General features: G+C 44.4%; 1 protein-coding gene and 1 long non-coding RNA gene across 2 annotated transcripts in view; one reads left to right on the top strand and one right to left on the bottom strand.

Annotated features, from left to right (window-relative positions):
* The window catches only part of LOC115332846 (rac GTPase-activating protein 1), a 55,630-nt gene that overhangs the window by 32,240 nt on the left and 5,158 nt on the right, over positions 1-18,232 (top strand). Inside the window, exons 9-14 of the mRNA XM_040218337.2 lie at positions 2,355-2,603; positions 6,229-6,337; positions 10,519-10,757; positions 12,269-12,365; positions 12,637-12,706; positions 16,308-16,379. Of these exons, the coding sequence (XP_040074271.1) occupies positions 2,355-2,603; positions 6,229-6,337; positions 10,519-10,757; positions 12,269-12,365; positions 12,637-12,706; positions 16,308-16,379 (836 nt within the window). The remainder of the gene's footprint in view (positions 1-2,354; positions 2,604-6,228; positions 6,338-10,518; positions 10,758-12,268; positions 12,366-12,636; positions 12,707-16,307; positions 16,380-18,232) is intronic.
* The window catches only part of LOC115322089, a 29,823-nt gene continuing 13,812 nt past the window's right edge, over positions 2,222-18,232 (bottom strand). Inside the window, exons 2-3 of the long non-coding RNA XR_005717057.3 lie at positions 15,439-15,533; positions 2,222-2,576 (exon numbers count right to left, since the gene is read on the bottom strand). This is a non-coding gene — a long non-coding RNA (uncharacterized LOC115322089). The remainder of the gene's footprint in view (positions 2,577-15,438; positions 15,534-18,232) is intronic.

Genomic DNA, 18,232 nt, shown 5'->3' with positions numbered 1-18,232 from the left:
GCACTGTCTCGCGCTACTCCACGCCAGATTGGTTTCGCCGGCTCGTGTCATTCGCTACGGGCTATCTCAAAGGCGTAGCGGAGCAGGCACATATTTGCGTACGTTCGGTTTTGCAGCAAAGGGCCCATGTTTCGCCGTACGTTGGTGGTTTTTCTGCCGTGGTGCCGTGCAATATGAGCCTGCGCGCATTCGCTCGGGACGAATTATCCGATGCGGAGTCGTCCCGAGTTCAAACTTTCGAACTTTCCCTCCCATAGAAATGTATGGGCGCTCGCCGGGACTTTTGAACAGGATCAAATTAAACGAAAAGTCGAATTACCCGAGGTCGAACTAACGAAAGTTTACTGTAATTCGCTAAAAGCAGGAGGGCCAGGGAAACAGCAACGGCAGCGTTAAAGGGACACTAACACCCCCCCCCCCCCCCCCAATAGTTTTTTTTTTTTTTTTGCCAGGCGATTTAGTATGGTGTCGGAAGGTTACCAAGTGAATATTTTGCTACCGAGTCACATATATTTTTAATAAAGTAAAAAAAACGCAACTGCTTGAAACGGAAACCGAAACATGTGCACGAAAGCCCAGAGAAGAAAGTTGTCGGAAGTCACATGGCTATCACTCCCGACCCAGTTTTTTTCCCGTTCCTCCACTTCTTGGGCATGCAAAACAGATGACGACAATGAAGACGTCGCTTGAACCGTTCGTCGTACATTTTTTTGCACTTGTATCCCTTCCCCTCGCTCTTCTGTACTTGAAGATCGATGGGCCGGTACCACAGTTCCAAAGTAGCGGCCCCACGTCCATCGCAATGTTGATTCGTCGTGCGCTGCCATCGCGCATGACGTCACCATATTGAGAATGACATTGAGAATGACACTTTGTGCGATCTGTGCAACTATTTTTTTTGATCAACGTATTTGCAGCTTTTTGGATGTCACAAAAACTAGGGTTCCTATTCTTTCCTACTTTTAATATTGAATATGTGCCTTAGACGAACCACGACTTTGAATGTACTATTTGGTATGCATCAGTTTGAAGGACATGTGACCGTCCGTGGAAAAGAGAGTGAGCGCGCCTGAAACCGGCCAACTCTTGACCTGTGGTTTTTAGGTGGAAAGACTATGAATTTCGATCCTCAATTGTGTTCTGTGTAGTTGGGCTACATAGGTCATGAAAACATTGGCATGCATAAGTACCCTGTCAGTGTCCCTTTAAAGGTGGATGGGAACACTGCGGAACACCCAAAACATATATTTAATCAAACAAACCTTGGTGAAGAACAACTCGTGGCACCTTTACTCGGGTGTAAAAAGAAATAACTAAGTAGAGTTTGCAGATATTTTTTTACGGACATCAGTCCTTCTCAAGTTTCTTGACACATCGCAATAGCACTGTCACTGCCGCTGCACTCCACTTCGTTCCGAAGCAGCCGTAAGATGTTTTGCTTCTTTGCAGTCTGTATTTCTATAAATGCCTCTCCGACGTTTTTTTGTCTTTACCTTGGCCACACACAGTCTACGATCACAGGATTCGTGGTAGGAGCAACAATAAGAATGTCTGCATCGACAAATGCAGACGAATCGAAGTTATCCTCAGTGGCTTCACCAACGTGTTTGCACGCACTCCTGTGGAGATTGTTGCAGCTCTGGAGATCACATGGTGGCTGGGCAAGCACGCACGCGCAAGCAAATCCAACGTGGTCAAAGCAGTTGGCAGTTCTCGAACCCGTCCAGTATGTCTCGCTTGTTGTGCAAGATAATTGACAGTGTTGAACAGTCATTGCCGGAATGTTGAATTCTTTGGCGATTTCAGACTTGGGCCGAACCCTTTTCTCAACCTTGCAGATTGGAGCGACTTGCGGTAAACACTCCCATTCGACGCACGTGTACTGCATGTATGGTGCAGGCGTGCCCATATTGGGGGCTTCCGGAGGGATGTTTTCTCGGCTCCTTTGCTTCCTTTACCCAATTCCGACAAAAGTCAGGCCACGGGCACCGTGCGTAGCGTCTGAGTGTGGATGCTGCTTGTCATCGGAAGCGGTGGTCCACCTTCCATGCCTCAGTCACCTGCTTGCTTTGTTTTCTATTTACCAGTACCCAGTTTGCTTCGATGGAAGGAAAGGGAATGCAAGGGTCTCCCGCACGTCTTCGTCTAGGCTCCCGTGTTTTCGGCACCTTGGCTTTCGTAATGAGCATGGTCGGCCACCGATACACTTGGAATAATCCAGTTCAAAATGCATGCATTTTTATTGGGATCATGTTGAACTTAGATGAAAGCGATAATCTGAACAAAGCAGTTTTGGTGTACTGTTAACCGCTGCACCCGCTTGATCTCACGAAGGACGTCTCTCCTTTCCCCAGGTTCCCCTCCCGTGCGTCCAGGTGTCCCAGACGCCCACCCAGGGTGGAACTCACACGTGGAAGGGAACTGTCGTTGCAGACCACGTGCCCCCCACTGCACCCATGGTTCCGGCTGTCGTAGTGCACTGCATTCAGGAAGTGGAGCGCCGGGGGCTCTCGGAAGTGGGCCTCTACCGCGTCTCCGGCTCGGAGCGCGAGGTGCGGGAGATCAGGGAGCAGTTCCTGCGCGGCAAGGGGGTCCCAAACCTGGTGAGAATGGCCCTCGCCTCTTCGAGCGTGGAGATAGTCCCTTAACCCTTTAACCATACTTAATCCCTTAATTATTCTGGAAGAGCGTAGCTCGTCAATGTGGAACCGTCCGGAAACCATTGAGCATGAGTATAGCTTGTCTGCTTTCCCTGATTCACGCACTTGACCGTTTTGGATGAACGAGGCTCGCTCAGGGATTAGTTTGAGGCTCTGCCAAAAGATGGCAGTACTGCTTTTAGGGGCGAAGCTCCTTAGGGTCTAACCTTGTCCGTCCGTCCGTCCGTCCGTCCGTCCATGCTCATATAAAAAGAAAAAAATGTCTGTGCAGTCGACAGGATTCGAACCTGTGCGGGGAGACCCCAATGGATTTCTAGTCCATCGCCTTAAACACTCGGCCACGACTGCGGGAGGAGTAGGGGGCTCTGAGATGTGGTAGTAACTCAAGAGCTGGGGTTTCTGTCATGGATGAAACATTGCATGTAGCCGCTCAACGTCTATACAGGAGAGGGCGCTGTATAATCGCGTTAAACTTTGCATGCCAAAAAGTCAAAGTCAAATTGGACGTTTGAGTGATTTATACAGCGTAAGGTTGGTCTGCCATTAGGGGCGACACTGGTTTACACTGTAGATGAGCAATTTAGCCAGTGCGGTACAACCGCTAGCCTGGGGTCTTTAACGTGCACCACGCAGTAGTGATACACGACCGCACGCCGGTACGATGCTCATCCAGATCGAAACGGGCAGGGGTGGGGCTCGAACCCAGAATCCCTGGGTTCGGCAGCGCGAGCTTTCGCTCCACGCGCGTCGAGCTGGGTGTGTGCTTCAGCCCACTCGGCCACCGATCCCCCCAACTTTGCATGCATTGGCTCAACGTTTATAGACGAGAGGGTGCTGAGGTCAGATTCTCAAATTCGTATATAACCTTGTTCTATACCACACATTCTCTTTCTGACATGGACCGTTGACTTAAGGGCACAGGGTAAGGTAAAATTGAAAAAAAATTTGATTTTAGTTTTTTTTGCAATTTGAAAAGTTTAGTTCTTTCTGCACTTTTTCCATTGTCCCAGTGTTTTTAGAAAGCTATATTTCGGGCTGAAAATCACTTCTTCCGAAAGCAAGTAGCAGGTGACCACGCCTCCTTTTGGGATACAATCCCTGTTTATCGATGAATTCTCCAACAAAACAAAATCAACACAAGACCTAAAAGCTTGTCCAGTAACAGATAATCTCAAAAAATTATTTCGCAACTATTGCATAGCTTTTTTTCAACCAAGACAATCACGAGACGCTGTGCACGTTTTTCCCAGGTGTGTACCGTGTGTACATTCAATCGTTTGTAATTTCGTAACGACAAAATGGCGCCATTGAATGCTGTTCCTTTATTCAATGGTGGCAGCATTGCAGAAGCCAATGTTTTGAAGTTTTGTGGATAGAACCCTGTGTGGAAAGCCATCAAGTGGCTGAGGGAAGTTGACGTCACTCTAATATACTTTACGGACCAAGCGACATGGCAGGTCACAAAAGAGGCCCGGCAAGCAAGGCGATAAGCCTAAAGGCGAAGACATGACTTTAGCAATGCCTTTCAAGCTGGCGGCTATTGAAAAAATGACTCTGAGGCTGTTGGTGCCAATAGAAATTCGTTATTCACCAGTTTTTTTACTTTAAACTCAATTATCTCAAAACAGTGTTTTTTAGTACATAGGTACCATTTTTTCCTTAACCTGACATTATAGAGGGTTGATTTTTTACTCCTACCACATACATGGGTGTTCAAAAATACTGAACTAAAATTAAAAATGTGCCCCAAGCAGTTTTTGAGTTACGAAGTTTTTAATAGATGAAAACAACTAAAATTTTAGTACTAGAATAAAAAAATATAAAAAAAAATCTTATTTTAGATTGGTTCAAATAATTCTAGTTCAGTGGATAAAACACAATATTTCGAACAAAATGATATTTACATGACAGGAATACTCCTAATAGTCACCGAGAAAAATGTTCCTCAACATGGCCTCAAATGCATGGGGAGTATAGGACTTACCCTGTGCCCTTAAGGGAATACACCCCCTGGGAGGGTCAACTTTTGAACCCTTGGCTTAAAATTAATGAAACTTACAGGGTAGGCTGGTGGTTTCAGGTCTGTCGGTTAAGTGGGAAGGAAATTAGGGCAGCTTCTATCAGCAACACCCCTACATTGTTTAGTTAATTTATCGTCGGAAAACTATCACAATATTCAAGATTTTTATTCGCTAGATATGTAGCAGAATGCCTAGGAGGTGTGCCTATGGAAAGTTTTCTGTAAAACGTCATTGATTTCTATCAATTTTCTCTTCTGCAAAATCGGTCAACTTTTTGGTCCTCCGTGCCTCCGACAAAATGTCAACATTTTTATAAAAGACATCCATAAAGTGACTAACAAACTCCATAGGCGCATTTTTTTATTAAATTTCAGTCAGGAAAGTGAAGAACGAGCCTTCCCTGTATTGCCATTATCAAACGATAGATTGACTAAAATGGAATTTATACCAAAAAATTGAACGGAGAAAAATGTGTTCAAAGTGCTCCAAACCCTACCTTTTCTTTAGCTTCAGTGGACAGAAAATAATTTATTAAAAATTAACTATGCAGTGTAAACTAGTGAAAATTTCTGGGAATACTCTCTGGATGTAGATGGATGTAAATATGTAATTTTTCAAAATCAATGTTTTTTGCAGAATTTTTTTTTCTCTGGGTAGTGTCCCCCCTTAAGCGGTGGAGATGCGTTCCCACGGCTTCTAGCGGATCCAAGCTGATCCACTAGAAGAACCACTGGCTTTGCATTTCACTGACCATAAAGCAGTATGGCCACCGCCCCGGGTGCCACTGACCCTAGCGACGCCACTGGTATTACATCATTATATGTGGTATCGTTATAAGTGGACTGCACTGTATACTGTTTCACAAAACAACTTTAATGTCGTGCAGATACTGTTTGGTGCTGTTTTGGTGGTTTTTCGTGCACCAAAAGCCTTCTGAAACATGAAGCGGCGCTACTCTATGGCGACGAATAAATACGGCAGTTTCGGTTTTGGTAGTGGCATTGCCGCGAAGTGGTGTAGGCGGGAACCGCATCCTTGTTTCTCGGCCGACCTCCAAGTTCTGATTTTAATTTTTTTTATAAAAACTATCGGCGGCCTAGATTCGAGTAAATACGGTAAGAAAATAACAAATTACTGTTGACTTTGTCCACTTTTAGTTTAGCTAGTTTGTCCACTTTTAGTTTAGCTAGGCAAACAGTAAAGGCCTTGCCTATATAGTGGGAACGAATGAGTGTTTTTGTAAAATCACAATTACGGTATACTCCAGACAGAAATGTGAAGAAAACTAACGTGCAGAGACAACAGATCGATCAACACACACAAAGCCCTATGTGTGATGGTTATTTTGCTTGTGCATACCTTGGCCTTGGAAATTTTCATTGGTATTGAAAATTTACGTGTCTCCCTGCCTTTCTAACATGCAATGTATTGACTGGGGTTGTGCGCTTATCTGTTTTATAAGGCTTTGATGGTGGCTGTGTAGCCGTCTTGGAGCTCCTATCGGTAGGGCACCGCTTTTGAGTGATAGGCATTTCTTTTTCCCCCAGTCCAAAGCGGACATCCATGCCATTTGCGGTGTACTGAAGGATTTCCTGCGTTCCCTCCGCGAAACCCTCATTTGCAAGTCAGTCTGGAGAGACTTTGTCAAGGCTGCAGGTAAGTGTCCTGTCTTGTTCCACTGTTGTTTGGCCTCACCCACACGTCCACAATTGCACAAACATTTCTCTCGTAATATCTCGGGGAATTCGAAGAAATGGGGAATGGGCACTTGTCCGGTCATCAATTTTACATATAAATGTACTATGCATATTTTCTCTGATCTTACAAATTTGGTAATGAATGCTTAATGTGGAATGGGGGCAGATGCGCGAAATTCTACGGTATGCATTGCAGAAAGCTAGAACTCTGTCTGAATATAATGCCAGTGGTGGGGATAGGATGGCAAAGTTGGAAGATATGACAATTCCTTGATGAAAAGATAAAAGGGAAGGACAAAACTTCTTAATGAGCCAACGTCCACCTAAACCTAATTTTGTCGAAACAAGATGAAATATTGTGGGCATTTGTGGCATTTATTTCAGTAAAAGAAGCTTGTCAGCAAGAAAGACAATATTGTTTTCTTTTTTGCTGACAAGTTTGTTTTGACTTGAATACGTAAAGGACATGGGCGCCCACAAGGCCATTTCTTGTTTTGACGACCTTGTCAAGTTTTGGGCCGCCATGATAATAGCACGTTAAACACTGATGGCCCAGACGTTAAATGGCTAGCACTTTGAAGTACTACTAGAAAATACTAAAAATGCCACATTTTTACAGCAAAGCTGTATATGACTCAATGGTCGGGTTTTTTTCGTTTCTGTTGACATAACAGTAGTTGGAAGACGAAATAGTCTACAGAAAACCCATGCGCGTGCCTTATGACCGTTTGCGAGCGCTTTGTCTCTTTTCATGTGGTTTTGACATTGTTTCAGTAAAAAAACCACAAAACAAGTGTCAAAACTATGTGATAAGCCTCCTCGGTAATTACGAGGCAAAGTGCCGGTCTACAAATCCCCAGGTGATGGATTAGAATCCCGGCCGAGGTGTCGGCAATCTGATGGACGCTTATTGCAAAGAAGGCACCGTGTAATCGAGCTTTCAATTGCACGTCAACAGATCCCCAGGTGGTCCAAATTAATCCCCAGTCCTCCACTGGGGCGTGCCAGATGCTCATCGTTGGTTTAGCACATAAAACCCCCAAATTCGACTTAAAACCATGTGACAGATGATAAGCACGTAGTACTCCCAGCATGCATTTCCCGGTAAAAATTGCAGTTGCATTAGCCGCCGCGGCAATGGCAGCCGTACAGTCTTTCATATATATATACAGTCGCCGACCGATTATTCGAACTTCACAGGGATCGTAAAATTGTCCGAATAATAGAGCACGCCGAAAAATAAGGAGATTGAAAAACTTGCCTTTATTACTTCTAAGTGGGCTTAAAAAAGTCGTAAATAGTGCCTTGCTTCAGGTTACACCTGCACGCTTTGTTTTAGGTTACGCCTCTGTTTCCGTTTGGAAACTTTCTGTTAGCTTGAGAATCGCTGTATTCTTTTCTAGCGTTACAAACGAGTACTTTCTGTGCTTCTTAACGACTCATCGCGGCGGCAGAACAACAAATGGTGCCATGACGTCCAAGCCAGCGTTCTCCGAACGAGAAGAGAAGCGCAAATGCACGAGCGCAAAATGGTGACTGGCGACGCTAAAGTGGGGTGGAGGCGCGAAGGGATGGAAAGAAACAAAGCAAAATGATAATGAGGACGATGATGACGTGCAGCTAAATGGAAAAAAAAAAAAAAAAAAAAAAAAAAAGGGCTAGCATAGCGTCACATAGCGATAGGACTCAGGAGTACACAAGTAGCGCTGCCAAATCAAGTAAATTCATTTGCAGCCAACATAAAAATCAAAATGGCCGCTTCCCGGTAGTGTTTCCCGCTGATCGTTCGGGATGATTTTGTCCGAATAATCAAACTTTCGGACTTCAAGCTGTCCGAAACGTTGGTCGTGAATATGCACTATTTCCATGGGGTAAGTCACGGTTCCTCTCTTAGGTCCGAAATATTGAACAAGTCCGAATTATCGGAGTCCGAAAAAACGGTCGGCGACTGTGTATAAAAGTTTTGGTACAGCGTTTTTACTTGTTTTTCGTCAATCATTTGGTATAGACCCTTTTGCTGTTTACAAACATGAACTGCCGCTTGCGTCCCAAGCGACTTCCGGTCACACTATCTTTGTTGAGCTTGCTTATGTCACAACTGCTAGAAAGCATAAATGCTACACGGACAACAAAGCTGGAGATTTACATCTTGGAGGAGGCAAGTTGGTTTACAAGAATGCTCTAAACATTTTAACAGATCTCCCACTGCTTTGTTCCTTTCGCATTCACCTGGGGAATTAGTGGCTAAATGTTTCATCTAAATTTCAAGCAGCGGTGTTAAGGAGGCCTTTGTTCATTCTTTTTATAAACCGGAAGTTCTTTGAGTGGTCAAAGGGTGGAGCATTACCTGGTGGGGTTTGTCATAAAATGGACCTATAGTGCAGTGGGCAATCATTGCAGGTGATATCACAGCTTCGCTGTCCACCCACTTTTTTAATTTATGTTTTTAAAGATTTACAGGTACCTACCGTAAAATACTGGGGAAGCTTGCACTGAAAACTGGATTAATCTAGACATTGGCGCTTGTGCGGTTAAATCAGGCACTTAACGTATAATTTGCAGAATTCCCAATTTTGGGACATGTAATAGTGGGCACCTGAATGAAGTGGGCGCTTCTACATTTTTTTACAGTATCATGTTCTTGAAGGGCCCATGAAACGAATTTTGGTCTGGAATAAATCAATTTATACGGGGATTTTACTAATAGCACATCGTTCAGTGGGCCAAAACAAGAAAGGTAGAAAGTCAAAAGCCTGACTTTCGGTACGAAAATTTGAAAGCACAGCGGACTATTTCGTACCCCCTTCCCTTTGTAAGCTCTCTGCCTTTTCACTGTGATACATCCGCAGACCCCGCAGCGCGTCACCGGGCCCCCGAAGCACGTCACTGGGGCCAAACGCACATCACACGGCACCGGACCTCACTTATTCCCTTCACCCCAAGCCAACATTGGGGTTGAAGCAACGTGCTTGCCGGACCAATCAGCCGCCTTCCTTTTATCACCTGACCTCATTCTCTGCGCATCGGTAGGCGCGAGAGAGCATGATCACGTGGCAAAAGTGTGGCTGGCCCAAGGAGCACGTAGCTTCCACAGCACTGTCAGCTTCGGGGTAAATGGGGTGGGGAAAGCAACTTTTTTTCTGAATTTTGAGCGACGGGCTAATCTTCAAGGGGGAGAATGGCTGTGCCCGGTTACACAAACGACAGTCCGAGCAAGAGGAGACTCCCCCCTTCCTGTCTTCTTGTCTCTTACCTTGAAACATTGATTTGCAAGCATAGTGAAATCAGTCTGTGCATGTTTTTGTGTATAAGTGAGGTATTCAGCGAGGAGTACAAATATGTTAAATATGGCGTCAGTCTTTTTTTTTTTTTTCTTTTTTAGATTCTTTTTGTATTTTATGTGAGAAACAATATTGAAAATTTCTGAAGCAATTAAAAACTTATAAATAATTCTATAACTGTCATTTATACCTTTTTCGATTCTGCAGTCCTTTCAGTTTGCTGAGACACATTGATTTTTTTATTTCAGTATTTGAATTTGTCATAATTCTACCCGTGATCTTTACAAATGAAACTGTCCATATTCACAAAGCTGATTGAGCTACATCAAAGCAAAGAACATATTTATAGTCAGATTGTGAAGGTAGGTGAGCCATTCATTTGTGCTGGATCACAATTTTTAGAAGAAAAGCTTTAGAGGCAGTGTTCTCCTTAAATTTCGATGCCACCTCAGCGTTTGCGCCATTAAATGTCGGAGACTTGAAGCTACGCTCAATTTTACAACTTCGCGAAGGCTCCGGTCCCAGTGAGCCAATCGGAGCGTCGGAGAAAAATGCGTGACAGCACTCTCTCGCTAGTTGCGCGCAGTGCCATCAAAGCCGCTGGCGGAAGAGAGAGAAAAGCCGCTCTTGCTCAAGTTTTGAGGGACGAGCTAATCAACTAGGGGGAGGGAAGTGATGTTTAGGACACACAAAAGAGGGTTCGTTCCTCGAGGACGGCTGTCACATGCTTCTCCTCTGTCGCTCCTACTGGCTCAAAGGGGCCGTGGCCTTCGCTCTTTGTCAAGCTATGGTGAAACGAAGCACGGGTGGTCTCCATCCTCGGCAAGCGTCTGGTCACGCTGGGGCGTCCCCTACGCAGAGATGGATCCGGGCAACCGCGTGTGGGCCACCTGGCAGGCGGTGACCCAGCTCCCGCCGCCCAATCGGGACACCCTGGCCGCCCTAGTGTTGCACCTTCAGCTGGTTTCGGAGACCCCGGAGACCAAGATGCCCATCTCGAACCTGGCACGTGTGTTCGGCCCCACCGTCGTCGGGTACTCCATGCCGGACATCGACCTCGTGCCAAACGTCCACCTTGAGACCGAGAAGCAGGCTCGGGTGAGGTGGCGCGACCCTGTTTTAAAAAACTGCCGGTACTGGTGAGATTTTGCTGCAGATCCCCGGACATGTTTCCCGTAGGGTAGTCGTGGCCGGGAAATTTCTCCGCTTAACGTTGTGGTGCGATGCCATGTCATGTGACCCTGTAGCGTGATGCCGTGATCTCTCTGCATGTGATGCCGTTGCATCACATGCCACCATTTTGTACTGCCTACTATCTTGTTTCTGTCTCTTTTGCACTATAGTTTACATTGTTTCTAAATCTACACTAACTAGCTCAGCAATCTACTCTACCATTAAGTCTCACAATGTTGTTACATCGTGGGACGTAATGCTCGTGGTGACACGCGCTCACCACGTGCACACCCCTCCCGGCAATGCAGTGCACGTTGACGAACTCCTAACTCCACGCAAAGTAAAATGAGCGTACTCGACGTGGCAGAAGCGCGACGGACGAGCACCCTGAAGAAAGAGACAAAGATGAACGGACAGTTGTGGAAGCCTCAATACCTTCTGAGCCTAGTCCAAGTTCACGCCCCCTTCGGCAAGTGGTGCGACGCAAGGAGGTGAAAAAGAGGGAGCAAAACAGAGTACTGCTGGGCAACCCAACGCGTTGCACGGGGTGTTGGATTGCAGTTTTTGCACGTAACGGCCGGGAGGTCAAGGTCAACAAGCGGGAAATTAGAACGCGTAACGTGAAATTAAATATGAGTGCCCACCCATTCTGAAGAGACAAATGGTGAAAAATTTTGGGAGGGAGATCTTTGGAAATAAGACAGCAAAAGTTTATAAAAGATGACCGACAAACACCAAGGTACTTGCTATCAGACACATGGCACGGGAACTGATACTGTAGATCGCGGACAAGGCGAATTCGCGTTTCAGTGTGATAAACACGCGAGACCCCGCTACAAGCTCGTGTGTCGCAGGAACCGATATCGCACACAAGGCAAACACGAGTTCCTTGGTATGATAGACATGCAGGAACCTGCTCCGAGCTTGGTCTTCACATGTACCTATTTCGTAAGTCGCGCAATTGATTCATCGAGAATCGAGGGTGGGCGAAATTTCAGAATTTGCAGCTTATAGATAATTAGCCAGAAAAATTAGATGTGCCATCTCTTGGGGAGGGCGTTCATAAGGGTATTTTTATGGGTGTTCAACAGGACCAGTGTTCATGAATCTGACAGCCTCTAGAACGTAGTGACCAAGGATACATCAACGAAAAAATACTTTGTGTAATGTTGATGTGGCAGGGGAATTTTAGCACCTTTCAAGGGACATGCTCGCTAAATGCAATTCCCATTCAATTGTTTTAATGTTTTCTGAATAAGAAGCTTGGGAAGATGTTATAAAGACATCCATGCGCAGAATACTCTGTTGGAAGTTCCAGAGCCATCTGCTTGTCAGTATTTATGCTCACAGGCTCGTGCACAATCGTGAGTATTAGGCCTGTTCAATCTAATGTCTACTACAAACTCTTTTTTTTTTTTTTGCGTGTTGCTCTTTAGGTGATGGAAAGCATTCTCAACATCCCCTCTGAGTACTGGAAAACATACATGGACGTCGAAAGCGACGACGACATCAGGACTCCGGAACTCAAGCCTGGTACGGTGCAGTGCAGTCCCGCCTATAACGATACCGCCTGTAAATGCTGTCCACACCTTAGGCTGTACCAGATAAACCCCAAGGCTAAGTGCCGGCCTAAAAATCTCTAGCTGGCGGGTTCAAATCTCAGTAAAGGTGCCCACAATTTTGCAAAATCTCACTGGACGGAAGGCGCCGCATGACTCATATTTAGTGTTGCTCCTGGTTTTGGAAGTATTGGCGCACTGGAGCCATGGCCATCGATGCGCTTTTAAAGTTCAATTCAATGCAGGTCCTGGAAGCGCCATTCTCGGCTCCATCCACGGCTCTCTGGGAAAGAAGTCTGGACGCACCCCTATGAGGTATCGGCAAGGAGTGCCATTACCTTTTCGACTCGCTAGTATGCAGGCACATATGGCGCCACAGCCTGCACTTCTGACCCTGCCGCCTTCTACGCAGTAGTAAATGCAGCAAGCTTCTTCGATGGCCTTTTGGGTTTTTATTAGCATTCACCTTCGTTGTGTTTTCATTTGGAAATATTGCCCAGACTAAGAAGAATGGTGCAAGTCCATTGAAGAATATAAATGGAGGCTAATCATGCATAACTGTAAATTATGCATCGGCATAATTAAATGTATTGTTCTGTGTGAGGAGTCGTGCTGTGTAGGTATAGTAGAAGCGCTATGATCAATTCGGTTAAACTCTGCTGGTTATAGGAAAGGAAGAGTACCGTGTTTGCACGATTGTAACACACACTTTTTTTCACCAAGATAGGTGCCCAAAAATACAAGCGCATTACAATCGAAACCAGAAACCGAAACTCAAGAGAAAAACGCAATACTTGGTATAAGGTGGCTAGCCCCATCGCCATCGTGACCATTTGTTTACATTCCATATTTTGGTATTCGTATCGCACGTATTCTCCCGCGTCTAGGGCTCGTGCCTGCCATCTTAAGATGGAAAAAGTAAGAGAAAAATTTGATTAGGAGGCATTATTTAAACGAAAGGCCATCATACTGGCGGGAAAAGTTAACAACGGAGCAGCACCACATGGCCTTGCAATCCCAGCGACCCGACGAGCTTGCAAAGTTGTTTGGAAGACAACCTTTCCAGAGGCGACGGTCATGCACTCATACAAGAGCAAAAAGCACGGCTCCTAAAATGCTTCAGACGAAAGCACAGATTACCTTTGTGGACAGCGAAGAACCATCATGAAACTCCGACAACGGCGACTACTGGACGGTGTTTATTTTAGTATTGTATGTGTTTCATAAAACCTGTTTTATGAGGTATGTGTTAAGCCTTCCTTTTTTTTACCTGCGCGGTACAATCGGCATCAAGTTATTTCCTAATATCTGAGCGCCAAATATACCTCCGCGTTACAATCTGGGGCGCGTTACAATCGTGCAAACACTATTATCTGAAACAAGTTTTTGAATGCGCACATTCAGATAACATTTGAATGTGCTCATTCCAAGTAGTTGATATTAGAAAGAAACAAATGTTTTGCTTAATAAATTAAAAAAAAAAAATTTAGGGTAGCATGTATACAAAGACTTGAGTTTAATTTGTTTAGTTTTGTTAACTGTGGTCACGGTGTAGGGAGTGTCTGAACGACTAAAAAATGCAACATCACATCAGTGTGTTAAAAAAAAAAATTGTTCGCATTCGCTTTTTTTAAAATCTGGGTGCCAGTAGTAACGGAGACCATGCAAGCCACAGGAAGTCTTACAAATCAAATAAGCTACATCGCTTTTCAATCAGCACGGTGGGAATTGTCACGTTCTATGCGTGTTTATTAATATTTTTTCTTACATGGCGCTTGTTTTGGTTTTTGTGTGAAGCTGCACGACATCTGTGTGACCCAGTACTAACAGGTAGTGATGAAAAACAAAATGCTTCACTCGCCATAACTTGAGAGTGTCCGTATAGTGCACCTTGTTGTGACCAATACGTCGCAGCTTAATCGCGTCACCGAAGTTCAGACGCTCTTAAAGGGCAACTCCGCTTCATTTTTGGTTTTGAAAAAACAATGCAGTCCTCTTCGGTATCGCCTAGGAAGACTCCGCGTGAAACCTTACAACGCAGTTCTGTCTAAATGTTTCTTAAACGGTCCGGCAAACTTTGCCACTTGCCAAGTTGCCGAAATCGGCTGACTTGAGCGGGCGAATTCAGGCACAACCAACAGCGGAGTCAAGGCTACGGCATGGGCGGAGCCAACATTGAACTAAACGCCATCTACATGGCCCCCTTTTGCTTGTTTTCACTTCTCCGGGCGAGCGTAGCGCATGACGTCAGCAACGTTGCCTCTCGGTGCTCAGCAGTGTCCACGTGATTGGCGTAACGTGCCTGCACAGTGCGTTTCTTGGGAGTCGTCCGGCCGCCCACCGTGGTCCCGCCGTTACCGCCGTCTTCCGCGTCACAACCGCCGTCGTCGTCTCACCGATTGTGATTATTGTCTCTCGGAGTTTCGTCCACGCTACGGACACCACGTGCGCGCACACTTATGCCGCAGTTGTGCAGATGTCGTCGAATGCCGTAGATACCAAAACGTGGCGAATTGTGCAGTGCAGACGACACTCGCGCCTGCCACACGCCCGCCCCAATCCCGCCCGTCGTTGGGCCGAGGATCACGTGACATCTTGACCACGTGATGGCCATGTACTTGGCGACCCGAGGCCAATGTTGCCGGGCAGAGCCGAAGTTTCGGTTTCGATTTCCGCTCGTGTTTAAAATCAGATTTAAAAATATATATCCCATTTTTCACGAAGCAAACGACGTAGTGTGTTTTACTAGGGCTTTTTAATTTGAAATCTATCGTTATCCCGAAATCTTCAGAATTGAGCGGAGTTGCCCTTTAACTGTCGGTATTGTGTATGTCCTTTTAGTTTCAGTGTTAACTTCTTGAAGATACCAGGTCCAACACAAAGAGTAAGATGGCTATACAGTCGAACCCAGATATATTGAATTCAAAGGGGATCGTAAAATAGCTTGATATATCAATAATTTGTACAAAAATATGTTAAATTAAGCTGGAGTTGAAATTTCCTGGCGTCTCTGCTAATACCAAAGGTCGCGACAAACGAGAGCTTACCATACAGAGCATCCAAGAGCCGCTAAATACAGCAGAGCGTAATTGGCGGAGACCGCAAACACCGCCGGGCTTACAAGCGCCTGGCCAGGACCTCCCTGCAACATAAACAACAAAACACGAAAATAATAATAAAAAAATTTAAGAAAAACTTAAACTTTGCTATGCAATGGATAGCCTTCTACTGTCCTGTCTTGCATACTAGGTAGTCAGTCTATGTCAAATGATGACATAGTTTACCCTGCAGTAAGTGTTAAAAGTAGTAAGTTTTTGTTAAAAACTGTTTGTGCAGTTTGACATTACAAATTTTCTTCAAAAGCATAGTTGGTGACTCTTCAAAAGTACCAAGGAGGTTTTCGTTGCTGTGCGACTGCTCATACTACAAAAAGCTCCTCTCGGGGATGTGCACTTGTGTCTAGGTGTTAGCATCCCGCTCTGAACACCTCTTTCTATGTCATTGCAATTGTAATTGTGTTCCTCTCATGGCAGTCATCATCTACAACCTCTTAAAATATGCCGTTTGGTTGCTTTATCCTATTGTAATGTTGTAAAATTGACTACAGGTTTCCACTTTCAGATACAAACTCAAAATTCATACCAGTCTATGTACTGCATCAAAATTTCATGTTACTCAGTTAAAAGTGCAGTTCTTGTACTGTCTCTGCTGATCTTCTCAAAACAAGGCAATCTTCATTCACATGTCTTAACAGCTATGGTCTCTGTGCTGTTCTTTTCTCAACAACTAAAAAAACTGAGAGAGCAAAAAAAAAAAGTATTTTGTTTCTGTTGTAACTCTGGTGTCTCTTTGTCTTCTTCTATCTGCCAACTTGTGTGTGTGAGCTTGTCTTTTCTTTTCTTTTCCTGCGTTCAAGATTCACACCAACTAGTCGCACAAAGATTTCTCTCACCCCCAGTGCCACTAATGCCAGGAGCCTGCCAAAAGGGTTAGTGTTTTCTCAGTTGGAATGCACACACATGCACGGGTATAGGTGGTGGAAATTAGACACACGCGGATAGTGTTAGGAACCACTGGAATGCGCACTCCAGGGTGTCCAACAATTGGGAAACCAAGAACAATCAAATAATTTGGCAAATACGCTAGGAGTCGAGAATTTGTGAAAAATGTTACGCTTCCTTGGACCAATATTCCAAAGGCAAAAACAAAACTTTTTTTTAGTCTACCTGTATATCAGTGAATTGGTCAAGAATAACACTGACGTAACAATGAAAGCTCCAAATACAAATCTTGTAGAAGCTTTCTGTCATCAATATAGATGGTATAGCAAGCATTTGTTTCCTCAAAATTATAGATGAGCAATCTTGTCAAACACAGCTGGAAAAGTTGGGGAGTTTGGGAACACAGTTGTGGTAGATGCCCTGTGATGCAAATGATGGTGTATTGTTTTTATTGTTTGAATTGAGAAGTTCTGTTAGAAAATTTGAAATACTTTCTAGGTTGTTTGGGCCAGATTAGTATCAGTATGCGCGGAAAAATGTGCATAGAATTATTAAGATCAAATAAGTAATGCACTATTTGTTGTTCTCTTCGATTTGAATAGCTATATTTGGACATGAAAAAGTATTTTCCACCGAAGAATAGTGGTACTGAGATCAGAAGACCCTGCTAACGTGTGCAACTTGATTTCAAATTGGGCAGGAAAAAGGGGTCATGTTTCAAAACCTTGTGAAATTCTTTGCCTTTTGGAGCTTTGCCAGGCTTGGGTACCTTTCACACAATGAAAAATTCTTTTACATGGTTTTATGAACATTTATTTAAAGCGCCAAATGTTCATAAGAATGTGTTTTCGTTTATTTTTGTAAAAGAAAATTCATATTGTGTCAGGATATTGATGTGCATTCATATCCCGCGAAGTGAACGACATTGTAGTCATTTGAAAACCAAGTTTCAGTAAAAGCTAAAATCCAAAATTATGGTTTAGCTGATCTAGTAACATTTCAATGCGTTCGTGTTTATTTCTTAAACTTTTTGCATTCAAATGAAACAAAGAAAATTGCTGTTTATTTTGCAGTTTATTAAGGTATTAAAAGAAAATGAATCATCATAACTGCATTTTGACTGTGAACCAAGAATATCGTCAACCTCACCAAAAAAGAAAGAAGCGTTGGTAGCCATTGACACAAAATAGAAATAAAATTTGGCGAGTTATGAAACCCATAAATAAAACAGTCTATCCACGAAAATACTGCCACCTCTCTACTGCACATACATTTCAAGGGAAGGCAGGTCAAACGCCGGTGACAACTGGAGCTTCCACTGAGGGGGGGGGGGGGGCTCATCAAGGACACTCCAACAGGTTTAACAAAGCTTAACAAAGTCATCAGCACTTCTAGTCGTTTCAAGTTTTTTTCAACTCAAGGTTGTGTGAGAAGGCTTCATGCTTGAGCAGTCTCCCCATGCCACTAAGTGCACCTGGCTCTCAGCACATGCTGTCACAGTGCCCTTGGCCCACTATCCCTACGCGAAGAAAGGGAAATGGAATGCTCCAAGTTTGGTCAAGAGCATTTGATCATGCCACTTATGGACGAAAGCTCAAACCGAGGACGGGTTTCCTCAACGTTATGCAACCCAATTTAATGGCGCTTTTTGGTTACATAAAATATTCTTGTTAATTTGTGTTACCACGTTACCAGGCATATTATGTAATTGTATGTACAAGGTGTCCCCCCAAAGCATTTACAGGTTTTTTTTTCTGTAAGAATTAAATATGAGTCTCCGAACACTCAGTATCCGCCCAAAAATAGCGCCAGAGATCCGAACCACATGCCAAAGTTTCAG

Source organism: Ixodes scapularis, unplaced genomic scaffold, assembly GCF_016920785.2.
Source record: "Ixodes scapularis isolate PalLabHiFi unplaced genomic scaffold, ASM1692078v2 PGA_scaffold3__209_contigs__length_174095766, whole genome shotgun sequence".
Classification (NCBI taxonomy): domain Eukaryota; kingdom Metazoa; phylum Arthropoda; class Arachnida; order Ixodida; family Ixodidae; genus Ixodes; species Ixodes scapularis.
This window is presented reverse-complemented; position numbering and strand designations above follow the sequence as displayed.